The sequence below is a fragment of the Sphaerodactylus townsendi genome, linkage group LG04 (assembly GCF_021028975.2).
Source record: "Sphaerodactylus townsendi isolate TG3544 linkage group LG04, MPM_Stown_v2.3, whole genome shotgun sequence".
Taxonomy (NCBI): domain Eukaryota; kingdom Metazoa; phylum Chordata; class Lepidosauria; order Squamata; family Sphaerodactylidae; genus Sphaerodactylus; species Sphaerodactylus townsendi.
The window spans coordinates 39,329,897-39,354,599 of NC_059428.1; the positions used below are offsets into that span (position 1 = coordinate 39,329,897).

General features: G+C 41.4%; 1 protein-coding gene across 2 annotated transcripts; it reads right to left on the reverse strand.

Moving 5' to 3' along the window:
- Positions 1 to 733: 733 nt before the first annotated feature.
- On the reverse strand, positions 734 to 24,623 carry QTRT2 (queuine tRNA-ribosyltransferase accessory subunit 2). Of its 2 annotated transcripts, none has more exons than XM_048495207.1 (9): positions 24,531 to 24,623; positions 18,320 to 18,533; positions 15,475 to 15,530; positions 14,002 to 14,078; positions 10,039 to 10,248; positions 7,923 to 8,122; positions 5,062 to 5,213; positions 2,841 to 2,958; positions 734 to 1,787 (listed from the first exon to the last, which is right to left on the reverse strand). In XM_048495207.1, the coding sequence occupies exons 2-9, from the start codon at positions 18,523 to 18,525 to the stop codon at positions 1,556 to 1,558; spliced, it is 1,251 nt and encodes a 416-aa protein (XP_048351164.1). In that variant the 5' UTR covers positions 18,526 to 18,533; positions 24,531 to 24,623; the 3' UTR covers positions 734 to 1,555. The 2 variants fall into 2 exon arrangements, with proteins under 2 accessions (XP_048351164.1, XP_048351163.1); XM_048495206.1 differs by lacking the exon at positions 24,531 to 24,623 and adding an exon at positions 24,367 to 24,513.
- Between the last annotated feature and the right edge of the window lie 80 nt (positions 24,624 to 24,703).

The following is a 24,703-nucleotide window of genomic DNA, read 5'->3' on the forward strand; positions in this document are numbered from 1 at the left end:
TTTCAAATGAGGAATCAACTCATCCCTGCTAAAATACTTTAATCAAAGTATTATTTCCCTCTTAAATGAACACCCAAGTCGTAAACCGGCTGTTTCATCTGACTCCACAGAAGTTAGCTACTTCTGAAGGAAGGAGGATCGTAAAGCAATCATTCAGAATAGAGACATTAGAAAAATCAATAAGACAATTAAAGGCTATGAACCATGTACCTGTAAGATCTGAGAAAGGAATATGAAACAGCTGATCACATCATTTTTATAGGCCATCATTTTGTAAAACATATTAAAAAGTTTATATAAAGGAAGTCATTGGTGGCAGGATACATCAGAACCTCAGTCCTGATACAAGGTAGCAATGTTATTTCTAAGAGACATCATCATAAACATCATGGGTGGAAAAAGTTGCCATGAGGAGTTAGAAAATGTGGGTGGGGTTGAAAAATACTGGGTAAAGCTGGGACTTAAAAACCTCCCAGAGCAATAGTTGATACCAAATCAGGACCACAGCACGTGCCTCGCTATAAATGGGCCCATTCAAAAAACCTGACCATGCTGGTCACCTAGTTAGCATGGAATATGCAACTCCTTCAAACAGATGACTGATCTTGCCAAAGCTGATTATGGAAACCATGCGTTTGGTGTGTGTGTGCTTGCAGATGTATATGTGCAAATATATGCACAAAGACCACTTGTTCTTTGGATCAATGCAGCTCAATGCCCAGGAAGCAATACAAAAATATGAATGTGTTTTATTTTTTAAAACTTTTAAAAATCTAGTTTGTATAATTCAGAAATCAACTAAAAAAGAACATGCTTGATCAAGTTCAGAAAATGTGAACAGTCATAGCTCTTTTACATATGTATATTTGGACAACCGCAGTCATCCAAGGCAAACATCTTACTGTCCTCACACTATCAGGTAAGAAATTGAAACATCTAAGACTAAGACTGCTCCTTGGATCTTTAAAATCTTGCTAAGCAATCACGTGTCCTATACTGTACATTGTCATGCAAGTCATGATGTGATCACAGTTCTCACTTTGCCAAGAGCATGGAGTGCTGTAAGGCTTGGTCCTATTTGCAAAATAGCCATTATGTCTCAACTACCAGGATATCCAAGAAAAGACAACTGTTACAAAGAGAACTACTTCTTTCTGTATTCTTTACATTCTTCGCAGAAAGTTTAAAATAATAGTCCAAAGCACATTGATATTCCTCTAATGAAGATGAAACCAGAGCCCAAAATGGAAGCTGGCATTTTATATTCTTTTCATCCAGCGTCAACAGTCTCACGATTTATGAAGCTTACCAACAAAATTCATGATGATAAAAGATGGTTAGCTAGTGCAGAATGACTTTAAACATGTCCTCAGCTCTTATCTTTGCCTTCCACATTTCTTCAGTGGAGCGGCTTATGGGGAGAGGGCTCCACCACTCCTAAGCCTCTTAGAGAGCTATGCTCCCAATGACATGACACTGCCTGTAGGCCAAATCTGGAGACTCCTAATCCATGAGTGGTTCTTCTCCATATACACTGTATATGTATTTTGGGGGCTTAAATGGCTTGCCTACAGATGATCTCCTTCAACTTATCCAGCTTGTCTTCTTTCAGGGCATCCTGAACAGAGCGGAAGAAGGCAAAGTAGTGCTGAAAATTATGCATCATGAGCAGGACACTGGCCAGCAACTCACTGGTCATCAGGAGGTGGTGGACATAGGCACGGCTATGGTTCTGACAGCAGTAGCACGAGCATCCACTCACTAGAGGACCAAAATCATCCTGGTACCTAAGAAGAAGTGCATAATAAAACCATAAAAAAACAAAATCACAAAGTCTGCTTTTTGGATACAGTAAACCCAAAGATAAATTATTGTGAGGAGCTTTTTGATTGCCAAGAAATTCGCATCAACAGCAAAAATGACATATTTTGCTGGAACTAAAGAGGAGTGTCAGTTGGCTGTGATAAATGCTGACTAGTAAGACTCTGCCAGTCAACTTATGAAATTACTCTACTGGAACATGCTGGTACCTGGACATTTGTAATGCCACGTTCTGGTCAAATGGCAGTATTTCACATTGAGTGACTATGATCAGATGAACATAAAGCACAGTTCTGATCACCGCTCAGAGCCCTTCGGGGGTAGGGCGATATATAAAACTTAGAAATAAAGAAAGAAAGAAAGAAAGAAAGAAAGAAAGAAAGAAAGAAAGAAAGAAAGAAAGAAAGAAAGAAAGAAAGAAAGAAAGAAAGAAAGAAAGAAAGAAAGACCAACAGGTTTACATCTAAGGGCCCACACTTCATTTTGTTTTTCCTGTGATGACACTCTTGAAAAGGGGAAGAACAGGTGCACTTTCATGGTGAGCAGCAGCAGATCCATTCTTTTCTACATCAAGATACATCTGCTGTCCTCTCCATTCCATAACAGAATCACCATAGTGACAAGGCACTCAGGGGGCTTGTTGGGTCAGAGATTTGGATGTCCCAGAGTGTTCTTTCTGATGGACTGTCAACAATTTTTATTGACCTTTAAAGGGATGCAATATTCCCCAGAACAGCAACTAAAACCTAAGAGCTAGGACATTAGTTCTGCGGGAACTCAGAGGGTAAAAGATTGCTCAAAACAACAACACCATTTAGGAAAATGCCATTTGAATGCCTTCTACCTGCTGGCCAATTCTATCAGATATACCCAGTTGCCGCCTCTTAAAACAGCCATCCTATAAATTTAAGTGGGATGACTCCAGAATAAGTGGACTGAAGACTGTGCCTGAAGCAGCTAGTAAAATAACATGAAGCAGCACCCAGCAGAAGCTGACATTTTGAAACAAACTCCCAAACCTTTTTTCTTTCAAACATATTTCAAACGCAGTCATCCCTTCAGTTCCACTGAGGATTCCAGTTTTTGCTTTTTCGGCCTTGCTTTCTTCCTTGTCTGGGTCCCCATTTTCTTTTAGGACTGCAGTAAAGCAACAGTATTTTATTAATAAGCTGAAATGGAAAAAAAGACTCCTGGGCAGTGCCACTCTATCAAATATTTCAAGGCAAGTCTTGTTAAAGTCACACTGCATTGGCCATTTAAACCAGGGATCCCCCAACATGCCCGTGGGTACCATGATGTCCACCAACACCTTTCCTGGTGCCTGTTAGATGTTTTTCAGAAAGTGGGTGGAGCCAAATTGAGTTTTTATCCAGGAGGGCTTCTGATTAGCTCAGCAGATTTTTGAGAGCTTTGGGATCAGCTGCCACCACAGACAAGGATCGTCACTGAGGGGCTGAAGGCAAGTTCTGTGTATAACCAAGAAAATATTTTAAACCATTATATTTATGGCACAGAGTGGTAAACTGCAGTACTGCAATCAAAGGCTTTCCTCACGACCTGAGTTTGATCCCAATAGAAGTCATTTCAGGTAAGCTCAAGGTTGACTTCTATCATTCCAAGATCAGTAAAATGAGCACCCATTTTGTGGGAGTAAAGTATAGAAAACTGGGGAACACAATGACAAACCACCCTGTAAATATAGGCTGCCTAATAAACATCATGCTGTGACATCACACTATGGGTCACTAATGACCCGGTGATTGTACAGGGAACTATCTTTACCTTTTAATGTACATTTTTAAAAGCAATCTGTTAAACAGAAATGTTGAAGAGTTACTATCACTGTTTATATATGACCTCACTCCCTGACATTCTGTGGTTGGCTCTGCCTCTAGTGGTGACCATTTCATGGTTGGTTCTGCCTCCTGCAGCAGCCAGTGTGCCCACCATCCTGTGTCAAAATTCCAAAGGTACCCTCAGGCTGAAAAAGGTTGTGGACCCCTGGTTCAAATGATAATTCTGAGAAGCATAAATGGGGCACCTAATTGGATGAGAGTTCATACCTTGAATGGCTACACCATCTTAGTTCTACTGTCTTTTGGAGATGTTTTCACAATAAAATCCTTCTGCTTGAAACTACATTTAGTAAACTGTCCAGATACCTAATTAACTGGTTCATTTCTCTTTGACAGAATTCACAAAAGACCCATACCTGATCAACCCACCATATTTCAGCTGACTGTCAGCCTTCTGAATGAATTTCAGAAAGTTTATGGTACCACAGTAGGGGGCGGGGGGGGGGGGAGCAGGCCAGGTATTGTGGTTGAAAGAGGCTGAGATGCCTGCTGAAAGTTTTCAGAAAGATAACATTATCACAAAATCCCCATCCCCATCCCCTGGTAATCTAAAAGCTGGACTAGATTTTTCCCCTAAAAAAAAGGTTGGCTTCTTTTTCCAGCACAAACTGCAGGGAAGCACTGGGAGGGACTCTTCAGTCTGTCTTATGAAAGAGGACAAAAGAGTATGGCTGCTCCCCTTTGCACCTTCAAATCTATATAACTTGTCATGTTGGAAGTGAGGTTTTTGGAAAATGTGATAAAAGATCTGCTTGTCCGGTCTGGGTTATCCAGGCATGAAAAACACCAAGACACAGCTATTAAGAGAGCCATCAGCTGCTTTTTCTGCCTTAATCTTCACACCTGCCATGTACGTGAATGACAGTCATTCAGCTTGGCTGGAAAATGCTTGGATGAAGGAAAAGTACAGTCCTTACATACTAAGGCTCTTTATTTTTATAGTGTATAAAAACACTCACAAAAACATATGAGCAACCTGCTGTGATGCCTTCAGCCTTCTAAGGAGGCCATAGAGAAGGTGAAGTCAATGAGAGAAACAGCCACTCAAGAAACATCTTGAGATGGGGATGAAAAGAAGATTTACAATGATAAAATAATGCACAAAGGTCACATGGAGTCTATGGATACTGTTAGTAAGCAATCCTGATCTTAAAAGCACCAAGCCTCACTTGAAAACGGCATCTTCCCTGTCATAAGCAATGCTTTGCTTATCTCGTGCTATGAGAAATACAGAGAAGGGGACTAGTGTTGACATTCTAAGCAGAGTTTCACCCTCCTAAATCCATTGAAGACAGTGTGCTTATAAGGTGCAATTAAGATGCTGAAATACATTACTAAGTGTTTTTCCTGATTTCTACACAAGCAAGGCTCCTGAGATAAATACCTTCTCCATCAGGATCCAGATGGTAACGGCAGCTGAAAGACAAAGCACAGCCTCGCTCTGTCACCTGGTAAGGGAAACAACTCTCAAAAACATCCACTCCTCTCTCAATTAACTCCAGCACTTCATCTGGCCTGCCAATACCATGGATGAGCCTGCAAAAGATACGGAGAAAAAAGCCACAGTCAGAGGTGATCAGGTTTATGGCAGCCTATTAAATTTGACTCTCTCTCTCTCCATATATCTTTTTGTGAGTGTATTTTAATCTGCACACAGCTCAACAGTTAACTCATAAACACAACAGCAACCAATCCTAAAAATCACATGGCAAGATAACAAAACAAACAACGCCCCACCATACACATATACAAAATAACATATTGAGATGTATAGTGATATACTTGTAAACCTAGGGAGACACACTTTTATCTTTGTTGGAGCCAACTTGTATAAAGGTTTACAGTCCAATGGCAGCATGAGCAAAGAAATGAGTCTGGGGACTCTTTGGACTTGCATGCTTCTTTCCCCTCCCAGGTTGCATTTGAGGAAGGTGGGGTAAAGGCTGGAATGGCAAACCATGATTTTCTGTGTGACTCAGAAATCATGTACAGGACAAAGTATGTTGCTTATTCTGCTTTATTTCCACAACACCTTCAGAGTATGAAGTGGAGTTACAATGACGAGGATGCCTTTTTCTTGGTTTCTAACACACGACCTTTTATTTGAAGTCAGCCTTAAGATGGCACGAGTAGCCTCTAAATCAAACCCCTGAAAATACAAACCACTTGTACAAAGTCCCTTGGTGACTGAACTGAATGAAGGAGTGAAGCTCAAGAGATGGAGGAGGGCAAACTCATTTCATTCTACTTGTGCATACTGAATATTCTCACGCTCTAGCTAGCGTGCATAAAAACTGATGAGAGAAAACAGTACTTGTGACATCTGCTTCTCGGATCTCTTGAAATGGTTGAAAATGGTTGAAAATGGAATGTTTTAATGTTTCAGAAGTTTATTTATATGTATTTTAAACTATCTTGTAAGCTGCCCCGAGCCCAAAAGGAGAGGGGTGGCCTATTAAGTCTAATACTTAAAAGAAATTCGGAGTGGTTGTGGTAAGGATAAGCAATTCACCTATTTTCTTTATTTTTGGGACTTTTCTGTATACATGCTATACCCTTTTCCCCAAACCAAAGAAAAAACCAAACCACAAAAAGATGCATATTTCTCCTTTGCATACCCACTGAGGTCAGATCAGCTCATTTTATCCAAACCACTTTTCCCCCCCAAAAGCAAGTTCCCAACAGCCAGTACTAAGATGTCCCCTTGGGGACTTGACGATGCAGGATGCATTGCCCATCCTTGGGTAAGGAAAACTAAACTCTAACTACCTGAGAAGCAGGTGGCCGGACATGTGCAGGCATCAACCCCAGCTACCTGAGCTGCTGCCATCAAAACCTGCAAAAGGCAGGAGGCATTCAGTCACTCTTCACAAGCTCAGTCAGGCTTTTCACGGAGTGCAGAAGTTTCTGTTCCACAGACTACAGTCCAGCCCAAAGAGGGGAAAGCCTTCTGAAGAGGGCCCAGCCTTTCTCCCAACATAACTGCCCCAAACCCCTTTTTCAAGCTGATACCAGCTGCTTGGTTCAAGCTGGGACAAGTGATTCTCTGAGGCAGGCAAGAATTGTGATGAAGGGCCATGGGACTAGGCTGGTGGGGAACAGCCGTCTTCCCACTTTGACGTCACCAAGCCAAGTCAGCCACCTAGACAATCCAGGTAATGGAGTCACTACAATATGGAGAGCTGCATAAAGTATGGTTGAGTATCATGAAGCAATTAACATGACTGAGAGGCTGCTGCTGAAAAGCACTCCAACTTCTCCCCACATCCTGTTCTACCCCTGCGTTCTGTGAAGTTGTGGGGCTGAAAACATGTATCTCCTGAAGAGAGACTTGGATTTTTTAATATGATGTCAAGGGCCACTGCATTTTTAATTACCTAGACAAGCCCCAAGGGTGATCTTTTACAGCCTGCAGAAATGAGCTAATAGTATTCCGCTGTTGAAAAATGTGGGTATGCAATTTCCAAGCAAAACAGACATGTAAATCTATTAACACCAGGCAAACACAAAACAGTCCCTTTCCGCATTTTTCAAGCATGGCACAAAATTATTGTCAACATACATGGATGCTGCTTGCTTATATCAGCAGACCCTAAAACACCCTGGAAATGCATCCCATTCAATATCCTCAACTCTGAAGTAAGCCAATGTCTAGCTGTATGACTAACTGTAAATTGATTAGGTTATTAGAATCTTTTCTTTTACAGGTGCATTGGAAAACATTATTTAATCTTTTAATATGATTCGCTGAAATCAAGTTTAATTTGGTAAATATTTTTATTAGAATGCCAAAGAATGTCATAACAATCCGTATCCTATTTTGTATTTTTATCCTTTTTCTCTGATAGAGATTTAAAAAACTGAAGAGTACTTTTGTGACATGATTAAGAATCCAAGTCTTTCCCCTCCCCCTTTTTGATATATCTTAATTTGGAAAAGGTCACTTTTTAAAAAGACAGTATGATTTAAATTCTGCTACAAAACATAGAACTATTAAGTTGGACGGCAGAGAAATGAGTGAACTATTTATACTCTCTACTCTGTTGATGCAAGATATTGTACAGCTGAACCCAAAACTGATTGATGTCTCTCGAGTTACAGCTAATGTGTCCAAAACTTTGTTTTCAGAAGCACTTAATACAATGGTCAATAACATATACATGATCAGCTGTGGCAAGAACAGCCTGAAGCGATTATCTACATGGGAAAGGTGGGCTTCTGATCAGATCTGCCTTTTGTTCCAACCTTGGTTTATCATCTGGCAATGCTGCTACAGTAGAGGACAAGAGTTCCAGCTTGGTATCCTTGGCCATGGCATTTCCCTGGAAGCCATCTAGCAGGAAGCCACCCACAGGGCGCTTGGCAGTCTCCTTGGCGGATCGCAGCCTTTCCTCCAACACATCCCCACCTTCAATAACCCCAATCATCACACTCGCTTGCAGTTCCTAGTTTGGGAGGAAGTTATATATTTAAGAAAGATCCATTTTATTTTATATCCCACCTTCGTTCATTAGACTCAAGGTTGTAAGCACACAGATACACCAATCCATTAACAGGATAAAAACAAGCATGCAAGTCTGGATCCAAAATTAGAAACTAATAGAAATTAAAAGCAGAAATAGTAAATATGCCCTTTGGCTCACCTTTATCACTGGCACAAAAGCCTGTTGGAAAATATTTTAAATATTCCCTGACAGTACTCCGGTGCCAGTAATATTTTACAATGATACAGAGAAAGGATAGTCTGTAACACTGGGGTTAAAGCAGTGAGCTGGAAGACAGAAGGAACGTCTTTATCAATGTCCCCCTGTTTTTCCTTCTCTCACAAAGAGTTATACCGGCACTAACCTACCCTTATACATATACACTGGTGATTAGATGAAAGAGTTGCAAACCGTATAGGGTTGTCATAAACCAGCTGTGGCTTAATGGCACTTTCTACCACCATTAAGAGAGGACATGACAGAAGTCTTAAAGTCATGCATCATTTGGAGCAAATGAATAAAGTGAACATTTCCCCCTTGCCCAATAATACAATATCAAGTTTCCCAATCAAACTGATCGGGTGAGAGAATAGAAAGTTCTCCTTCATCCAGCACATAGCTAATGTGTGAAATTTGCAGCCACAAGGTGATAGCAAGTAGCCAAAAAGATCTAGTAATTCTTTGTGTGTGTGTGTGGGGGGGGGGGGGGCTACTACATTATCCTGCTTATCCAACTCTCAACTGGCCCTGTTAGACTTGGGTGTGTGTGTGTGTGTGTGTATAAAATAAATTAATCTGCTAATTTAGTAGAGTGCTCACAGGCTATTCTGAACAACAAAGACCATCGACTTTCTGTGTGTGCCAGGAACAAAACTCCTCAAAGCCTTTTTATCTATTCCAACTAATTACAGGGACTCCGTTTCTGGATAGGATAGAGTAAATACAGTGTCCCAATCTAGTTTTAACTAGGACAAAGGAAGATACAGGACCTGCATCCTGCCCTCTTGGTTGCAAGATGGAAAAGGTGTGTGCAAGTGAAGGTGTGAATAGAAGGAAATTTCCTGAGAACAGCAATCCGCACATCAAAGAGATAGAAGAAGAAGAAGAGTTTGGATTTTTATCCCCCCTTTCTCTCCTGCAGGAGACTCAAGGGGACATACAATCTCCTTGCCCTTCCCCCCTCACAACAAACACCCTGTGAGGTAGGTGGGGCTGAGAGAGCTCTGAGAAGCTGTGACTAGCCCAAGGTCACCCAGCTGGCGTGTGTGGGAGTGCACAGGCTAATCTGAATTCCCCAGATAAGCCTGCACAGCTCAGGCGGCAGAGCGGAGAATCAAACCCGGTTCCTCCAGATTAGATACACGAGCTCTTAACCCCCTACGCCACTGCTGCTCCTAGAGAAAGGGTGCCTACTGTCTTGACCTTTCTACTCAATCTTTGTTGTGAGCTGCTCTGAGCAGGGGTTGTAAGTGTTTTAAATAAGGAGCTATGCATCATTTCTGACACAGAAACTAGTCTCCAAGTGAGTGCGGCACCAATTAGTGTTTCTTAGGAAAAATGACCAAGCTTGTAGTACACAGAACTGTGGGGCTTTGGGACTGCAAGAAATATTTGTGTTGTGGAGCATAATTTAATAAGAAAAATAAAGAAGGCCCAGCTTACTTTCAGTCCTGCTCAATGAACAAGGTATAAGAGTGAACAAGGTGTAAGGGAAATATGCACTTTGTGTAGCTTAGCACAGGGCTTTAGAACCACCCAAACTGTCCTGCCACTCTGTGGTGTGAGGCAAACGCTGCATCATCTGTGTACTAATCAACTTGCCAGGCTCAGCACAAAGCAACCACTGTGATAATGGCCCACACAGATGTAGCTCTTACTGGAAACTCCTCTTTTAGTCGTAAGCACTCATCCAAGAAAACCAGCGATCGATCCACAGACTTCTTGGCCCTCTTCTTGGAGACTTCTGCAGCAATAGTGTCTCCATCTGAGAGACACTGGAACCAGTCTGGCTGCACAGCCCGTTGAATGGCCATGAACTTTGATGGTGTCATTTCCATCCTCCCTCCAGACCCCCATATAGAAACGGTCTGTTGGAGACAAAGGAAGCATAATGAGTTTTAGTGGTCTTGATATAGTCTAGAATCAATCCTGCAATGACTGTAGCAAACGAGGTAATAGACTGTGTCCCTTCCATGTTTAAATATTATTATCTATAAGTGTACCTGCCGGCTTTGAGCCACATTGCTTTCCTAATATAAGCACAGGTGTGATTCCTGACTGAAGCACAGACAAAATCCGCAAGATGCAACTGTCAAAGAATGCCTTCTGATATGAAAATGATCTTTGGCAACAGAGGACGTGTTGGCAGAAATCTGTCTCCACCAGAAATATTCTGTCTCTTCATTTAAAAAAGGAAAAACTGTGGATATCAGGGAAGATATCAGTTGGCGGTAACCGAGAAAGCCATGAAATCATTAGTACTGTTTACCTTCAAGAAGAAAAGTGCTTACAGACACATTCTTGATAAATGATCAGGAGATGATGAATGCTGAGAAATCATTAAAAGATGGTCCAGTGGGAACCATAATAGCACAATAAATATCCATACTAGATGTTACAAAATAACTGCATGAGCTCAATATTGAGTTGTTGTTCTTTCTGACATATAATTTTATCTTCAGCTCTCTCTCCAAAGTGAAAATCCATTCTGGAAGCCTATGGTCAGTTCACATAAGCATTTTATGCAATCACTGCAAAACAGCCACCACTGTTACTATAGAAATGCCTTTCCTATTAGTTCACTTAGCTTCAAACACAGTATTTTTTCAATGAAGATAGCTCCTGCAATCAGCTGATAGTCACAAAATAGTTCCTATGCATGAGAAACTCGTTATCCACAATCTGTTTCAAGTCACCATCACAAAACTAAAATTACCATAATTCACAACAATGATGCAAGAACTAATAAAGAATGGACAAATGTTGCTGTGTCCTAGGGCACCCAGAAGAATGATGGAAAAGCTACAAATTAAAATGTTATATTTAACATAGCAAACTTCTTAGTCCAAAGCACTTATTTTGGGTAGTGATGGACAAGTGTTTCCTCAGGGGCAGAGGATTGACTCTTCCTAACTTGTCCACTAGTGGAAGTCAGATAAGGGGTACTTTCTGACTACACTCCCACGACTATGTCAGGATTTGTGGGACCTGCATGGATAAAAAGCGGTGAGCAATAAGGGCAGCAGTGAGGCAAGAAATTGAATGAAACTAGCCTGCCTCTTCTTATGCCAGTAGAAAATTGTTTCAAACTTTCCTCCCATTACATAACAGCAAATTATATAGAGAGACACATGTATTTGTCCCATAAGGAAATGTGTTCCATTATGGGACAGCAAATCATACTTTTATACTGTACGTTTACTGTCATAAATGCATGTTAGCATGCAGGCGCAAATAGGCACTTGCGTGTTTATAACAGCTATAATGCCTAGCTGATTCTGTGTGGCCCCTCTCCTGCCAAAACTGCAGCCACAGGCATTTTCATCACAACATTACCTCCAGCTTTTCATGCGGACTCTGAGGAAAGGAAGGGAAACCACCAAGAGCCAGTGGGACATTCAGGATTTAAAAAGGTGTGAGGGGGAATACAGTAGCTACTAATGCAGATTCCGCCCCATTCCCAAGCAGACATTGTTCTCCATCATCCTCTCTTTCATCTCTCCCCCCCCCCCCATTTTATTACTAGCAAAATGAAGCCCCACACACCACTGCGAAAGCTTTCGTGCTCCTGGTTTTTTGTGTCACAACCGCCTGTTATTCAAGCACTGTCCTTTGCTAGTGTCACACGCAGACCTGATGTTAAGGCATTCTTCATTAGTGTCACTGATGCAGGTCTGAAATTAAAACTGCTATGATGGCACGCTCCCAAGTCAAGCCCATCTGCAGATAATTAAATGCAGTGACTGTAAGAAGGGCACAGATGTATTGAGAGATTTCAACGCTATTTGCTGATTCTCAGTTTTAAAATTAAGACAGACAATTAACCTAGGTTTCATTATGTCTGATATAGGAATTCACAGTGTCTTGTTCTCCTAGGCAATCGCTCTAACAACTATTACTCATATTAACTTTTCTACATTGACCCTTTTAACCAATGAAAAAGGTGCTCAAACAGGCTATTTTTGCAAATAAGGAGAATAGGGTTTAGGCAAATACAAAGGTCTACATATAAAGTGTAAAATCACAGAATATCAAAGATTATTTGCATTCTCTTATCCCATGTAGTAAAGTGGCATGTGGTAAAACATTTGTTTTCCAAAAAGAAACTCAGCTGACCGTATGTACTCACGTATAAGATGAGTTTTTCAGCCCTGTTTTAAGGCTGAAAAATGCCCCCTTGGCTTATACACTAGTCACTGCTTACCAGCCGGCTCTTCAGGCCTCTGCCGAGGCTGGGGGCGTGGCCCAGGACGACCTCCCTGTGGCTGCACAAGCCACTTGTTGCTGCCCTCCTCGGAGGGTGAAGGGGAACCCTAGCTGGCTGGGCTTCCTCAAACCCCGGGAGGCAGAGGGAGCTCCTTATTTGGGCAGTGACATCAGGGGGAGTCACTGCCCAAATAAGGAGCTCCCTCTGCCTCCCGGCTTCCCACCCTCGACTTATATGCGAGTCAATAAGTTTTCCCAGGTTTTGGTAGTAAAATTAGGTGGCTTAGACACGGGTTGGCTTATACACAAGTATATATGGTATTTCACTTTCTTTCAGTTTAAAACAAGATTCTAATCATTGTTAGAGTAAGAGACAAAAAAAATGTCCTGGAAGATTCTGTAAAAAGACTCTTGAATTCAGAGGCAGAGTTTTAGTGCTGGGATTGGTTAGATGGTTCTCTCCTGTGACCTTCTTTCACAATTCCCTAACTAGTATATACTTCCGGTTGCAACACAACTTCCCACAAAATGATTTTTAAGGCCCTGCAGAGTTTCTGTAAAGCACAGAATGCTAATTTTCTTGGCCTAAAAATGTTTTTTAACTAGTCTTGCCAACACCTTTTGAAGACGAACATTATTCCCCACTCTTGTTGCCACTGATCCCTTAAAGTCCTAGAGGAAAACAGCCTAGCCAGAACCCCAAGAGATTCACAGTGTTTGCCCACCTTTTGAAACCAAAGTGTCAGAAAATGGTCATGCTTACTGTACTGAAGAGGCAAAACCAACTTCCACTTAGCTTGGAAGGTGGTCTTCTGCTTTGAATCAGCTGACCTGGCCATGTGGATACGTGCCATAGGTACCCTGAGGCTGGAGTACTTTAATGCATTCTACATAGGTCTGCCCTTAAAAACATATTGGAAATTCCAGTTGATTACAGCACACCAGCTACTACTGGGCGCTAACTGGAATCTATGTATTACCCTTCACTCTGCAGACACTCCTTAGTTACTGATTAGTTTACCAGGTTGAACTCAAAGGTTGACTATCACCAACAATGCCGCTAATAACACTGCCGCTAATAACAGTGGACCCAGGCACCTGCAGGATTGCTTCTCTTGCTATATTCCAGTGTGACAGCTTTGCTCATTACTGCAAAGTCTTCTGAAGGTGCAAAATGGGCAAAACAGAATTGGTCAGGGAGGCATTCTAACAGGACAGAGCTGTAGCATAATGGATCAGCTCAGGGGATGACTTCTAGTGGGAATAAAATATTTTCTCCTGTTCTTCAGTCCTAGTTTTACTGCACTGTGTTGACTTAGAATATTTTCCATTAAACTCAAACATTCCCATATTTTGTAATTTATCTAAATCTGCCTTCCTAGCGAGAAAGATGGATTATAAATGAAAGTAAATACCTTGTTATTGTTGTAGCCAGGTGGAGAAAAAACAGCTGGGTCGTGAAGGGAACAGTACACTATCGAGTCAGGCATACCTGAGCACACAATGAAAAATGCAACATTTTAACATGCAGGCTTAGAAGGGAGCAGGGGTAATTTTCTGAGACAAATTATTGCAACAGTTAAGCATACACCATTTATCCTTTCTGGATAGAAATCCAATGGCTAATTGGTTCGCTGGTTACTGTAACATTCCAGTGAGCCGCTGTGTCCTCACCCCTTCCAGGAGAGGGAGAGAAATGGCAGCAAAAAAAGCTCTATTTAATAACCTCATATGTAAGATGTAACCTTTAGGTTGATTAATGTTGCTGCTGCTTATACAGCAGAGACTACATGATAGCTGACTCGACTGTCTCTGGCATGAAAACTCTCAGGGCCTCTGATACTCGACAGTTGAGCTCTGGTAATTAAACTACTTCAAAGACCAGAGATTTGAATAATAACACATATCAAAATTGAATAATGAGCTGCAGCACAGAAGAAAGACATGTATGCCATGAAGTGTCAAAAACCGAGTGATAAACCCTTATCTGGAAGCCAGAGAAGGATCCTGAATTGGGGTTCAGTTTAAATGTACTGTTTCTAAATGCTCTCTCGTTCGCAGCAATGAGTAGTTTGCCAAAACAATTTTAAGAGAGAGCCTTTCAAGAAGGAAGAGCTCCCTGCAGTGAGAACATAGTTGTAATCCAGTGAGGTTTTAGCGTCTAACTTATTCAAACACTCCTCACAAAACACTAGCTTTGTTTTCCACCAAATTAGTGATGAACTCCAGGTAGAGTGCAGTAGAGAGTATACATTGCATACAATTGCAGAGTATTTTAAATGTAAAGATTTTTTTTAAAATCCTTAGATTTCTATCTAAAAAAGTCAGTGACTTTATTCCTGCTGCATTTGACTGAAGGTACAATAACAATGCACTGAGAAGGCATAGAGTAATAATCTTCATGATTTTCCAGTCTCATGACGGCAAAATTCATTGCACAGCAGTTTCCACATCCTACCAGCTTAACAATGAGCAGCGGCCATCTTATACAGCACCAGGCTATTCGCACATGTACACAAACTGCCATGAAACATCAAAAACTGGGCTTGCAATGATGTGTAATGAAATCTGGTCCTGAAATTGTTGGCCTCTCTACAGAAATATAAATGAGTTGGAGGCTCCCATGCAACAGAAGTCAAAGCAACCACTATGCGCTATTTGACTGGAGGTGGGTTCTTAACATTACCCTGTGATGCCAATCAAAAGCAATTAGAGCAATAGTATGTTAATGTAGTCGACTTATCAGTGCGCTGTGAAGTCACTATATGCCCTAATATAATAAATTCCAGTCTTTTAAACAGGGTTTCTAAAAACATACAGACCCCTCAGATTTCAACATCTTTCCTTACCTACAAACTTACTTAACCTCCAAAGGCACACAACCTTACCTACAAACTTTGCAATCCCTTCTTTATATTCCTCCATGACCTCCTGAAGCTCTACCCTGTATCCAAACATAGAAATAAAGACATTTACGATTAATTCATCTTTGAAAGAAAGTGTAGCGAGAACATGCCACTCACATTTCTGATACTAGTTGCCTCACAGATAAAATATGATTGACTTAAAATTGCTGCCATGCATCTTTATCATGGAACATAAAGCCATCATGCCTATAGGGTTTCAGATTAAACTGGCAAAAATTAAAATTACAGGAGAAACTAGATCCATTGTCGCAAATCTGCATTGACTTCTGATAGTCAAACAGGAACCAAATGGGTGTCTCTGCACTAATGTACAAAGCATGGGCAATAAACAAGACCAAAGGAGAAAGAGTAGCATTATATATGTCAGGGATGATTATTCCTGATGGCAGGTCCATGACTTTAATCATGGAGGACAGGATGAAAGCATCTAGGTAAAAACTGAGGGGGAGAGAAACAACAGTGATGTCATTGTGGGCATCACAGATCCCAAAGCCAGACTGAAGACTTGGATGATGCTTTCCTGGAACAGATGACCAAACTTTCAGAAAGGAGAAATTTAGTTGTAATGGGAGATTTCAATTATCTTGATATTTCTTGGAAGTCAAACTCAGTCGAAATTATAAAATCCAACAAATTCCTCGCTGGTCTTGCAGACTATTTCATTGCCCATAAGATGGAAGAAGCAACAAGGGCATTAGCTATTTTAGATCTGATCCAAACCAACAGTGATGACCTGGTTAATGGGGTGGAAAAGGTGGGATCCATTTTCTCCTGGAGTTTGTTATTTAGCAGAAGAGGGAAGCCAAGCATAGTCAGACACACATTCTAGACTTTAAGAAAGCTGATTTCAGTAAACTTGGGAAACTACTGATTATGATCCTGTGGTTAAGAATTCTAAAAGAAAAGGGAGAGCATGATGGATGGAAGTTTCTTAATAGTGAGATATTGAAGGTACAATTTCAAACTGTTCCAATGAGGAGGAAAATGGGAGATGTCTAAGGAAACTAGGATGGATGTCTAAAGAAGTTTCAACTGAGGGTCATGTACAAGAAATGGAAAAAGGGAGAAATCACCAAAGAGGAATTCGAACAAATAGCCAGCACGTGTAGGAAGAATATCACAAGAGCTAAATTGCAAAATGAGCTCAGGCTTGCTAGAGAAGTTAAAAATAATTAAAAAGGCTTCCAACTCTTATGATTCTATGAAAACTGCAATTTTTCTTTAAAAGGACTAAATTGTGTGGGTTTTGTCTACTTTAAATAGCCTCATTCTCTCTATCCCAAGACGCACCGAACTGAAAGTGTTTTTGAGGACCCAATCCATACCTTGGTAAGTATGAACAACAAAGAGGCACACAGAATTACTCCCATCAGCCAGTCGCATAGCTACCACGGAGCGGGGTGGGGTTGTGCCGGGCGTACTCCGTTGAGGTCACATGGGGCGGAAAATTGCCCCCACATCCCTCCCCCTAAGGTAAGTGGGGGGGCGGAGCCCGGGCGCCATTTCCCCCACCCCCCTGCCACTGCCATCAGCTACTATATAATTATGGAGTTCTCTTCTGTAATTGCCACCAGACTTTATCATAGTAACAGTAGCATGTATCTCAGTACACAATTCCAAAAATTTTATGATAGTCCTTTGTGCTTTTATGCCCAGACATAAATTTTATTAATCTGTTCTTATTTATTCTACTAGTTTGGCTTGTTTTACTGTTTTTATTGCCCTGATTGGCTTTATCATTTTAGCTGTGAGTGTGTAACTCTGAAAAGGCAGGATACAAATTCCATAAATACTTCAAGAAAAATAACTTTTCACAAGAGGGGGCAGCAATTTCTGCTCGACCCTCAGGAACAAAATTTCAGGGAGGGTATTACTGGGCTTCAGGAAAGCCTTCTCTGTAAAAGCCACAGATGACTTGATGAATGCCAGTATAACAGTTCAACCCAGAGCTGGCTGGCAGGCGGTGGCATTGTTCATTTGCTAATCGGGCCTGTGCTGACTCTTCCTGTGGAGTGGGAAGCTCAAAAAGGTTAAAAAATAAAATCCTATCTGAAACGTCCCTATTGGGGAGAATAGAGATCTACTGCGAAAATCACAGCACATCTCTGCCAGTAGCCCTGCCAGCATACAGAGGCCAAAAGAGCTCTGGGGACTGATAAAGGTTGGCCCCCACCCCTGGGACACTTCTGTAGCTCTGAGCAGCATGTGCATGGCAGTGGGAAGCCGAGCACTGCAGCCGGTTACCAGTAGTTTTGGCCCTCCTCTGGTATAAGTGCCCCAGAGAGGGCAAACCCACCGGTGTAAGACTGCACCGCGTCCAGAGATTCACTTCCCCCTCTGGATTGCGGTGTATAGCTCTTTTATTTCATCAGAATATACACGTGGGGTTTTTGCACCCACAGTTCTAAGAAAGCAAAATAAGGATAGAGGGCTTGTCCTTTTCGTCATCAATTGATATTGTTAGATTACATATATGAAAAGCAAGTTTCTTCTTACAGTTTTAAAATCTAGTTTAAACCCACATTTTAAAAGGGGGATGATAGGGTGGGAGAAATAACATATTACCATATTTTCATCTGGATTTTAAAGTTTTGTTTTGAACGTTCTCTTTTGCATTCTAAACAAAAACAGATTAGTAAACATTAAACTATGCTGAGTAAGAATCATCATAGACAAAGCACTTTTTGACCAACAGGTTTTGCAGCACCCCTGTCAAACACACATAATTACTTGCAGCTTTTTTTGTTTAACTTCAAACAGAAGATAATAATTAATCAGTGCTTTGCTACAAGAAACCTTTACTCACAGAGCTGGAAGTGAAAGCTGTACAGCGATAGGAACATCTTTGACAGTCTCCAGTGTGTCGTGGGTGAGGTGTGGTGCTGATCCCATTTTGGTATAAAGCAGACAACCTGGAATATCCATGCACTGAATCCCTTTCTTGCCAATGTTTGCCAGCCTGCCGAGACGACAGCCACCAACCACTTTGCAGAGATTCAACTTCATCTTCATGAAAACACCTGAAACATCAGTGAACAATTAACGTGGCCATCTTTATTATGAAGAAAATGTAATATCTCTCATCATACATACCATATGGAATGCAAAAGAAGGACGCATTGGGTTCCATCTTGGAGTATTAAGGGATCTAGACAGCAATTGCAGCTACAACAGAAAGTATACACTAAACCGGCTCTGAGAGAGTAGATAGTTGTAGTTAGGTTGTTTCAGTTTACAGAGCTGTGGGAAGTCATCATCAAATTTCTCTTAACTTTTCTGATTTTCTGCTTGTCATCAGGTTAATTAGTTCATGAGGTTGTTAGTTGTAATAGTCTATAAGTTATGTATAGGGATAGTTAATAAGTCATGTAGAGATTGGTGCTTTGTTATTCTGTATGTTATGTATTATATTGTTAGGCTACTGCAAACTGTTATGTAGGTGCTTATTGTAAGTGCTAAAGTATGTGATATGTGATATATGATATGTTATGCAGGTGCTTACAGAAGTTGCTGAATTATATTGTATGCTATGTATTATGCTGCTACGCTATTATGTTGTATGCTATTGAAAAATGTATTATGTGCTATGCGGATTATGTTGTTAGTAATTAACCTGAGATAGGAATATTATTGTTAGTTATATTTAGCTGTTGTTGGATTATTGCCAGGGTCTGGTGCAAATGTTGTATTATTATGCTTGGCCATGTTGTATTGCTGTTGTTGTCATTTACCATGTTGTACACAACCCTGAGCCCTCCGGGGGAGGGCGGTATATAAATTAAATTTCAAATCAAAAAAATCAAAATCATATCTGAAGTTTCAACCTGTCTAATCCAATTTATGTGGATACACTTCCCAAAACAATAGCCATCTTTTGTTGTAATGAAAAGGTCAGAGTTATGATCCACCTGGAAATTCCCCTCAGCAAATGCACAGAAATAAGTAAGAGCTGCAAAAAAGAATGAAGTTCTTTGATCAGTGTTAAATCTTGGAACCTTAAGCCAATAAACGGACTCTGAAGTATTGATTAGGCATCGAAACACCACACTGGTAAAGCCAATTCTAACGAAGCTGGAATTCACAGTCCCCTTTATCCTCTGTAGAGAACCCCCCTCCCAGTTTCCCAAGAGTTTGTGAAAAACAGTCTTTGGAACTAAGGCACTGCAAGGTCAGTGGCAGATGGCAAGAGAAAGCCACCTGGCTTCCTGCCCTACCAGATAATGGATGAAACACAGTTCCCATAAGACAGGAGTGTCAGGGGAAGCCTAATTGTCTACAAGCGGGTGAAGCCATAAAGTAAAGATCAAGGAAAGAATGCACAGATGGCAGTGGATACATATAGTAGGCTGGTTACATATATCTTTCTAGCAACAGCAATTTGTTATTTCAAGCAGTTGCCTGATTCTTGGAATGCATCTCAATTACCTAGATAGCATCCCCCTGACAATCAGTGATATTGATGAGCATTCAAAATGAATTCACATTCATGTGTAAACTGGAGCTGAATTAAAGCCCAATAAAGAGACTCAGAATATTTAAATTGGGGAAATTAATTCCAGATACTAGAATGGAATGATACCGATCTGTATTTTCCCCATTTCCATGCCAAGAGATCGCAGCATCTTTCACATAGCCCACAATATAAAGTTTTATGGATAACTGTATTGTATGGCGGAAATGATTGTTTCTTGCTATCTTAAACCTGCAGCCAGTACAAGACATTGCTCATTCCCAATTTTTCCTGTTTGACATAAAATAAAAGACAGGTTCAGATTTTAATAATCCAAAGTGGAGACCACACACAGGCACTGTAAGCAAACTTTGTGGTCTTCTTACCCTGCAAACTGTCCAAGTCATGCCTTGTATGCTTTCAATATCTGTAACCATTGCTGTATGCTGTCAATATATTATTATTATTATTATTATTATTATTATTATTATTATTATTATTATTATTATTATTATTATTATTATTATCTCCCCTCCTGGGAGGGTCTAATAGGAATTGCGGGCATTGTTTATTGTTTATTGTTTATTATTTGCTGCATTTTAAATCTAATTTAAATTATTTACAGTCTATATGTATCTGAAATTTTATGTTGTTAACCGCCCAGAGCCCTTCGGGGATTGGGCGGTATATAAGACTGATAAATAAATAAATAAAAATAAATAAAAATTATTATTGTAGATTTCACAGCTGCCAGATCTTTAGCCGGTTGTTGGCCTTCATTACAATTCAAGCCTCACCCAGAACTCTAGGAAGTTGTAATGTATCGGCGTAGTATTTGTGCGGATCCCTGCAGGCCTGCCTTCTGAATTTGACAGATGTTAATTGTCGAAGCAGCGGCTTACACGCGAGTAGGACACCTTGAAGAGTGCAATGCAAACAAGAACCGAAAGACACAAAGTCACCGTGCAGTTCTGTTTATTTGCTAACTATCAAAGTGCTCCGCCAGACACAGGTGTTTCCAAGCTCTTTTTTTTTCACTCAGTGGTCTGTGTCTACTATTATACAAAACAGGTGCCAATCCGATGCCCATGCCTTATCAGACGTTGCACACGTTACCCAGTTATGCACACAGCTCTAATATGCACACAGCACTAGCAGGAGGGAGTGTCCACCTGTCAAATGGTTGACCATCTGTACACAAGTTCTGACTTACCCTTCCAAAATCGGTATGACGGGTTCAACATATTTACACTTTATACATTTATTTACAGGCATCACATTCAATTGTTCACACAGAAGCATATACTTTTCTTTAGCAGTAGGCTTGAGAAGTCAGCTACACATTTGACTTAGAATCTGTGCAGCTTAATGAATCCACTTTGTACAGAGTTCACCGTACCTGTTCATATTTCCATAGCCTATGTATTTGGTTCTAGCCTTTAGATTCTCTGTTTCTGCTAGATGAATGGCTGTCTGTGAATCTTCCAACCGCGAGGATTGGTTGGTGTACTGTTTCCCCTAGCTCTGACAACAATACTTTTAACCAGATCAGTTAAGTTGCATGTCTCAGAGATGGCACAGAACTCAGCCTCAGCAGTTGAGAGACTAACTGAGGAGTCTGGCTATGGGACTGCCAGGATACTGGTACACGTGGCATAAGTCACTACAAACCCTGTGCATGACTTTTGGTTCTCACCGTCAGCAAAAGAGCTATCTGTTGTAGCACACATAGAACATTACTCTTCTCTGCTTTGACCAGTAATCTCCTAGTTCCAGCAGTGCCATTCCAGATATCATTATGACCGCGGGTCAGACCTATCCAGTCATGCTGCGTTGGCTTAGCAGCATGGCAAATAATAGCATGCTGGCTTAAAAGCCGGAAGGTCTGGACGCGTCCAGTTCATGATAATGAAGGAGGCTTCCTAATAGAGACCTGTATAGTTCTGGATCACTACACAGTTCTGTATCAGATCCCTTACAAAACTCTACAGTTATTGGTGTTACAGCAGTTCTCCTGCAATTTCAACTCTTTCTTGACTATGACCTCTATTCTCTTCCTCTAGCCCATGAAGAAGCCCAGGTTTGGTACTTGTTTAATCTCTATGCCTAGCTAGCGGGTGATTTCACCTAGGTCTTTAACCTAAAAGGTGTCACTTAGTTCTTTGTAGATGTTGTCTGCCTGTTGGTCCAGACTGAGTACATACACAAATGTCATCCAACATACACCAGTACCAATCTCTCTATGCGATTGAGGCCTTACATATACACAGGCATCAGCAGAAGTGCGGTGAAAATATAACGGTTTAGCGTCCTAGCAGCAATACCAGTTCCTCCCAGATTGAATCAGGCCGTACAGGGAACGCTGCAGCTTATAAACCATGTTTGGGTCATCGCCTTCATAACCAGCAGGGGGTGCCATATAGACGTTTTGCCTTAGCGGAGCATTAAGGTAAGCACATTGAAAATCAAAATGGCGTAACCTCATGTTGCTAAGGACGGTTCGTCTCCTGGTCTGGCTGTGGGGGAATACCCTTTCTCTTCCTCCGGTTTCTCCCCCGAGGTTTGTCAATTCGAAGATGTTTCAAGTGCTGCCCTAGTTTTGGGGATGGCGCCCAGCGTGCCAATTACCACTGGGACAACCTCAGCTGGTTTGTGCCATAGACGCTGAAGCTCAATTTTCAAATCGCGGTATCTAGTGACCTTCTCGTGTTCTTTTTCAATGACTCTGCTGTTACTGGGGACTGCTATGTCGATGATGCTCACTTTCTTGTCCTCGATTACGGTGATGTCTGGTGTATTGTGTTTCAACACTTTGTCCGTTTGGATTCGAAAGTCCCACAGGATCTTGACCTTCCCATTTTCATTACTTTCTCTGGACAATGTTCCCACCAGTTCTTAGCTGTTCTTATGTTGTAATTCTTGCATAAATTCCAGTGGATCATCTTTATTATTGTTGTTGTTGTTGTTGTTGTTAGGATTTGGTATACAGCCCAATTCCCGATGGTTGCTGTTTGAACTGTATTCTCTATATTCGGTCTTGACCTGAGTTTATGACTTCCTTACTGCTTCTAGACAACTAAGCCTCCCCTGACACGTCAGCACCCTGGGAAAGAATAATTATTATCAAATCTCTGGGCTGGCAGCCAGGTGGCTCAATGTAGTTATCTGTTAATGATAGAACAACCTTGGTATTGGGTACAACTGAAAGTAACTATTGCCAGATGTTCTGTTTTGGGAAAATGGGAGGGGAGATTCAGTGGGGATAAAAGAATGCCAATTAGCCAAGTTCTTTAGAACTGGCTTAGAATGTGTGTACTTGTTCTGTGTATCCATAATAAAGGCTACTGAGCAATAATCCAGAATCTGGTTATTGGAACAAGATTCAAGGACCTAACATAAACTAATACTCCCTTCCTACTATTGTAGAGAAGTAACCATCAATAACTATGAATGGGCAGGCACCTTAGTACCTTTTAAAACTCATAGTATATAGTCCCTACAAGGAGCTCAGAGAGTTGTCCATCATGTCTCCCCTCCAATGATTCATCTTCAAAACACCACTGTGAGGTAGGTTAGGCCGATAAAGTGACTAGCTCAAGCTCACCCAGCAAGCTCCCTGGAAAAGTGAGGTTCTGTCCATGGATCTCGCAGATTCTTGTCCAATATTACCCATGACAGCAAACTAGCTCTAAGCAGGAAACACTTCCAGAATTCTACTGTAAGCAACAATGAAGATGATTTTGATTTATTCCCCACCTTTCTCTCCTGTAAAGAGACTTACGGCAGATTATAAACTCCTTTCCCTTCCTCTCCCCACAATAGACACCTTGTAAGGTAGGTGGGGTTGAGAGAGTTCTGAACGAACTGTGACTAGCAGCTCACGGTAACCCAGCAGGAATGTAGGAGGGGGGAAACAAATTCGACCACCAGATAAGTCTTCGCCGCTCACATGGAGGAGTGGGGAATCAAACCCGGTTCTCCAGAACAGAATTCACCTGCTCAACCACTACACCACGCTGGCTGCACAAGTAAAACTTTAGATAAATGAAACACTCATGCAAACGTCACAGATTTGAAAATTTCGTTCCTTTGCGCTATGCACGGAGGTAACTCCTTTTCATCCCTTCCCCTTTCTTAGAGGTGTACTTATAGGCAGAAAAACAAACGGAAATGCTAACAAAATGCTAACGACATCACCTTCCGGCTGGGGACATGGGGACTGAGTTTGTGAATCCAAAATTCTCACTACTTGTACAGCCAAAAAGAGAGGCAACGGACAATCACTGGATTGACCTGGTTATTACAAAAGACGACTGCACGAGAACACGCCCAACTACTGGGAGGCTCAAAAAGAGAACTCAGATTTTTAATAGTGTGTTTATATAACCAACCCTCTCCCTGACCTGCTAGTTATAACAATCGCAGCGACTCATTCTGCGCAAGGGAGCAGGACGGGAGGCAGCCGCGAACGCAGACTCCTTCTTGCCCTACAGCATGACCCCGACCAAAAGAGTCCCGAGGGCTAAAGAACCACAACGCCTTCCCACGTGCAGACACTCAACCGTACCTCAAATCTCCCACGGGAGAACCGGCCTCCTTCCGGCGCAATAACACGCATCCACCTCGTGCCATCTTCACCAATCAGAGCGCTGATCGTCATCACGAAGCGGCGATAGTAAAAAACGGATGCTGACATGCCGTTGTCATGGAGATGTCGTAGGACGCCACTCTCCCGTCGCG

Coding starts and splice junctions, on each gene's coding strand:
- QTRT2 (XM_048495207.1), bottom strand. CDS start 18,525: ATGAAGATGAAGTTGAATCTCTGCAAAGTGGTTGGTGGCTGTCGTCTC. Junction 15,531..18,319: donor CAGCTTTCACTTCCAGCTCT/GTGAGTAAAGGT, acceptor GTTTGGATACAG/GGTAGAGCTTCAGGAGGTCA. Junction 10,249..14,001: donor CTGGCTACAACAATAACAAG/GTATTTACTTTC, acceptor TGTCTCCAACAG/ACCGTTTCTATATGGGGGTC.